The 6,000-nt window shown below is 43.9% G+C and overlaps 1 protein-coding gene across 1 annotated transcript; it reads left to right on the plus strand.

The window, feature by feature from the left end:
* Nucleotides 1-2,386: 2,386 nt before the first annotated feature.
* On the plus strand, nucleotides 2,387-2,716 carry PtA15_3A247 (uncharacterized protein; the record flags this gene model as incomplete). The annotated part of the gene is made up of 1 exon (XM_053167196.1): nucleotides 2,387-2,716. The coding sequence occupies one exon, from the start codon at nucleotides 2,387-2,389 to the stop codon at nucleotides 2,714-2,716; it is 330 nt and encodes a 109-aa protein (XP_053018437.1).
* Between the last annotated feature and the right edge of the window lie 3,284 nt (nucleotides 2,717-6,000).

Consider the following 6,000-nt stretch of genomic DNA (forward strand, 5'->3'; position numbering starts at 1 on the left):
ATCATAAAGCCAATTTTGGCTGGGAGATGTCAGCGTGCATAAAACTCAAAGTGACATCTCCCAGCCAAAATTGCAGTTTATGATTTTATGTAAAAAAATCTTATGCAATTTTGAATACCATAGTTGTTCTGATTGCCAAGGAACACCCAAATGTTAGGCACAGCTTAACAAATTTTTAAAAATTTGTTCATAAATGGGCTCTAAAAGTTTTCAGAATCTAAATTTCATCAGAAAAATACATAACAGCATGAACTGTGATTTTGCCTGGGAGATGTCACCTTGAGGTTTTGCATGTTGACATGTTCCAAGCCAAAATTTGCTTTATGTATCACCAGGAAAAAAAAGTAGTCACTTGATGGCAAGTGACATGATGCAGCTTTGTTTTCAGCTCCAACACTGCTCCAATGCTGCTCCTCTCCACCAGCACATCTAGATCTCACATGACAGGTGTCAGGATCAAAGCACTCAATGTGACAAAACTAGATGATGCTCATCCCCAGTCCTGGCCCAGCTGATGCTCAGCTTTTACTCTGGCTCAGCTGATGCTCATTTTTTGCCCTGGCCCAGATGATGCTCAGCTTTGGCACCCGCCACCTGATGATCATCTTTGGCCCTGGTACAGCTGATGCTCAGCCTTGACCGTGGCTCAGCTGATGCTTAGCTTTGGCACTAGTGTAGCTGATTTTCAGCTCTGTTTCTGTCCAAGCTGATTCCCATCTTTCTCCCTGGCCTGGCTCAGCTGAGCATCAGCTGGCCAGCTGGCCCAGGACTGGGTCAAAGCTGAGCATCAGCTGGGACAGGACTAGGAAAAGGCTGAGCAAGGACTGATACAAAGCTGAGCATCAGCTGCGCCAGGACTAGTAAAAAGCTGAGCATCAACTGGGCAAGGACTGGTCAAAAAGGTTTATTCCAATTCTTAGAGCAAACTGTGTGAAAAAGCTGAGTATGAGCTGAGCAAAAAAGCTGAGTATGAGCTACCAAAGCTGAGTATCAACTGGAAAGAACTGAGGATCAGTTGGGCTCAACAAAAACTGAACAGGACCTCCTTGGTAAATTTTGGAAGTTGAGGAGATTGCTGGGAGATTAGGGTAGATAGTGGATAGATATTGGATAGATGGTAGGTAGCTGGCTGGAGCTGGTGTGATGTCACTTGTCATCAACTGAATATTTTATTTTCATGGTGTATGCTCTTACGTAAACAATTGCATGTGCAATTTTGAACATCATCCAAGTTTATTAAAGACACATTTTTACAACAATTGAAAAAAAAAGTTCAAGGGTTTCCCATTACATTTTGTCATAATAGAAAAAAAACATCAAGGGTTTCCCCCTTTTATAAAACACAAAAAAAAAAATCACAAGGTTTAATCTACATACAAAAGGACTTGAAAAAAATGAAATCTCAAATGCCCCCAAACAACACCAAAGGTGTTGTGAACAGCAGTGGCTGTTGCGTCTGGGCCAACCTCCAGCCCGCGTCAAGCGCACAGGTCAAAAAGGAAGGGCGTTGAAGGCCCCCATCCCGCAGCAAAGGCTGCAGAACCCTGTGGGGCCCACTCTTCAGCCCCTCAAACTGTGCAAGTGCAACAGCGGAGGGGTTCGAGGGCAAACCACACGCTGGAAGTACAGCGGCAGAGGATGCCCTGGGGATTATCCAAACTCAAGGGCACCTCTTTTTATACACGTTCCAGTTCCCCCAGCAAGCTCACATTGGCTTCCCCTTGACTTGGCCCTGCAGGCTATGTACATATCCTTGGCAACAACGCCACCGCCACAGCACTGATGCATCTTCAACCCGTGCGGCACTGACATGTAACCTAGCCATTTACCCTGGGCCATTCAAATGGCTTGCTCCCCTTGCTGACCTCACCAAATTTTCAAGCAGCAAATAAGCAATAGTCTGGGGATGGAAAATATGTCTCAAACAGTAATCTTGGCTCCTCCGGGACTGTGTACTGTATCCATGTCCAACTCCTCCCTCCCTTGCTTCTTCATCCACCCCACCCAATCTCTCCTGGCCCTATTCTCTTTGGCTGCCTTTTAAACTCAACCTTTTGCCTGCTCTTTGGTCTTATCCCCCATGGTAAGCACATATGTTCTCCGACTGATATGATACCGGCAATTATATTTTGAAATAGAATCTCGCGCTGACCACTGCGCTCTGATTTATAGCTCAAGAATCATCATCAGTTGAAAAATAACTCATAAGTCAACGGAGAATGGGTTGGCTTGAGTTCTTCCCAAACCTTTGCAGTGAAAGGTCAGTTCCAGCTGGATCCATGTTGTGTGGAAGGTCTTGCAGTATCTGGTGAAATATGTACATACTGAGGATCCTTCTCCCCGCACAGATCCAGCGACTTGCGAGCAAATAAGGACATGTCCGAACATGAACTTGGCAGATCTAGGTATAGCAATCAAAGCAGCCACGGAGGTGTTTTTGAGGTGTCGGCACAGCACAGCCGCGGTCAGACAGAGTTATCTGCGCAAGTTCAACGGGCTGATTCTGGCGAACGCCAAAGACCTGGCGGAGAACGGGAAGAGCTGGAAGGATGCGCTGAGCGAGGTGAACTATGCGGCCAGCTTTGTGGAATTCTTCGCCACGGAGACCCTCCGCACAGACGGGATCATTGTCCCCAGCTCTACCCCTGCCTTTAGACATCTCGTCATCATCGCTGCTCTGTCTTTGGAACCTCCCAGGGGCTCTGATCACCTGTAAGGTCGCGCCTGCTCTGGATGCAGGCTGTTCAGTAATTGTAGGTTTTTTCTTTTGCCTGCACAACACTTGTTGTGGCTGGGCTTTTATCTATTCTTCTCTTACTTGTACATATATATGGGTGTGTGTGTTCAGGTTGCTTATTTTTTTTCTTACTTTAGGTTGCTTATTTTTTTGTATGTGTGTGTATGTTAAAGCAATTGCAGAAACCCAAGTGACTGCATTGACCTTCACCAAACTTGCTAAATAAGCTGGCTTTCCTGCTGGAGTTTTCAGCATCATCACTACTCAGTCGGCAACACCTGAGATTGGCAAAGAATTCTGCGAGCACAAGGAGATCCGCAAACTGTCCCTTACAGGCTTGGTTATTCCGCAGGTTGACAAGGTCTTGGCTAATGTAATAAGGTTATTAAACCCCAATGGAATTATAAAGCAAATTATATTTGGGGCTCTCACTTTCCAAACCCCACACTCATTTGGGTCCACCAAAATTTAATTTTGGTGTGTAGCTAACTCTTGAAACCACATGAACTGCCCAACCACATAGCAAATTCTGTGCACAAAGGGGTTTATGGTTTCAAGTGCTTGACTGTATTCATGGTTAAGGAATAGTTTGTGGCACCAAATACAAATCAACCTGGATGAAAAAGATCTCAAAGCCCTTTGTAAATTCAGAATTCAAAAACATGGACACATGAACTAATGCCACAGAGTAAACAGTTGAGCTGGGCACCTGGTCCCGGCAGCGGTGCAGCTGCCTTTTCCTCTAGGAAGTTGTAAATATAAAGACCAGCAGACTTTGAAACCCAGATGGGAAGGGTTGAGAAGCTGTGAAAATTTGAGAAAGAGCTTGGATGACCCAAAAAAAACTCTTTAGCAGATTGGAGGTCCTTTGGCAGTGGCAGAGCAAAATCTACACCACAGGTGCAAAAAGATATTCCAAAGCCAGATTGAATCGGGCTTTGAAATCTTTTCCATAAATTTAGGAAATATTTTTCAGGATCTTTCCTCCCAAATATCTTGAAAATATCTCAGAAACCACTTGAAGTGGTTTTTACAATTTTTTTAAAGACATTCTTGATGAGAAATCCAAAATATTTGGGAAAATATCTCCAATCCCACCATATATCCAGCCAAATATTTTGTGAATCAAATTTTATCACACAAAATATTCTGATAAACCATTATTGGAGGACTTCCCATTGAGCCTGGGAGCCTCCCAGATCTCAATTTGCAAACCCAGACTCTTAATTTTTGGTAGAAGGGAAAATGTTTTCCTAACCCTACAGCTCATGAATTTCATGTGCACTGATTGTTGATTTGGTAGAGGTCTTAATTTAGGAGTTAGAGGGGCATCTAGAGCTCTCTAAATACCAATGGGAAGTCTCACATTATTGTGCAAAATATTCTGATAACCACATAAATATTTCCAAAAACATTTCTGGGCATTGTCCAAATGGATGCCTGATTATTTTTATTGCAAGCACATAAATCATAAAAACAACAGAAAAACAAGCATGAGACTAAAATAAAAGAGAAGAAATGAGCATTGGAAAACTAGCGCTGGTGGTGAATGGGTTCTCAAAGACGGTGTTTGGGTAGTACCACTTGGTGATGCAGGCAGCCATCTGGGCCTCCTGCTGCTTGGTCCGCTTCCACTGGAACTTATAGAGTAACTTGTAGATCTTGACAATCACGTGGGTGCTAGCTTAACTAATCCTCTCAAGCAGAGGGTCAGGGGGACCTCGCCCGGAGAGCTCTCTGTAGGAGAGGCTTATGAATAATGTCTGCAGGCTGGCAGACAAAGGAAGGATTTTCAATCCTAAAAACACAAAAACACAATTTAAAATTCACCAAAGTATGTGCAAGAAAAACTGAATAGACAGTTTTCTTGGCAGTACTGATGGGCACCCTCCCCCAACTTTTTTAGGCATAAACTCCAAAACTGATTGAAGGAATCCGTTTTGGAGGTCAGAGGATATTCCATTGCACTGAAGATCCAATTTTGGATTTTCTGATAATATGCACAATTGAATATCCTATCTGCAACAATTGAGTGGCTACAGGTGTAGGATCTGCAGATATCCACAGGCTTTTGAATCCAATATCCACAAGGCATAATGGTTGTCATTCCTTGGTTTACATTTCTTTGTGTTTTTTCATTTTTAAAACATTAGTACATCAAAAATGATAAGGATTGAGGGGATGAGCCCAGCACCATTTGAAAACTGAGATTGAGGAGTGTAACTTGGCTCTGGGGCAGGTCCACAGGAGGGGGCGCTTTGCAGCCAGCCACAGCAAGCCTCTCACCAGGGGGGACTTGTGTCAAGTTAGGCGTGGGGGTAAGTATATGAGCCCAGAAGCAGTGAGTCCTCTGACAGACGCTCCTCACCTCCAAAACAGCAAATCTATCCTCCAAGCTTTCACTGCAATTGCAAGGAGAAAGCTGGGAAGGAAAGAAGATAGATTGAGACATCAGCGGTCAAGCGTCCGAAAGGAGAATGGCTGATGTGGTTACATGATTAGAAAGAAGAAAACTCATAGCATCCAAAAACTTCTAGTGCACCCGTGGTGTAGACCTGGAAGGGTCTCAGAATTTGACTGACACTTGTCCCATATGTGTTTCTTTGAACCTTTATTTTTAAATGGCAGATGTGCAAGTCTCCCAGAAGTGGAGGACTTCCTGTTGAGTCTGGGAGCCTCCCAGATCTCAATTTATACACCCAAATTCTTAATTTTTGACAAAAAGGGGAATGTTTTCCTAGCCCTACAGTTCATTAATTTCATATGCACTGGTTGAGTTTTTGATAGGTATCTTAATTCAGGACTTAGAGGGGCATCTAGAGCGCTCTAAATGACAACAGGAAGTCATCCAGTGATCTGGAGCCCAAAAAGCTAGACTTTTTGGGTCTAAACGGCCATCTGCAGGGGTCCCGGATTGCACTGGAAGTCCTCCAATGTCTCACGGTCAACAAGATTGTACAAGATTGTACAAATCTCATCGGCCCGGTGATTTTGACGCCCATGGGGGAGTTCGTACCGACCCAGTCAATGAGACTGCCCGGCTTCACCGGAGATTTTGTACTCGGTCAAACGTAAATGATCACTTGATCTCTTGCAGAATTTCCTGATGCGTTACGTATTAGTATCTAATATCATGGCATAATCTTTGATGCTTGATAACTCATGCATACCAAAAGCTAATGGTTACGGATACTCTCATAGGAGATACATCCAGACACGCAAAGCCAAGTAAATAGTGGTACCTAACCAACGTTTCTTGTACT

The sequence above is a fragment of the Puccinia triticina genome, chromosome 3A (assembly GCF_026914185.1).
Source record: "Puccinia triticina chromosome 3A, complete sequence".
NCBI classification, from domain to species: domain Eukaryota; kingdom Fungi; phylum Basidiomycota; class Pucciniomycetes; order Pucciniales; family Pucciniaceae; genus Puccinia; species Puccinia triticina.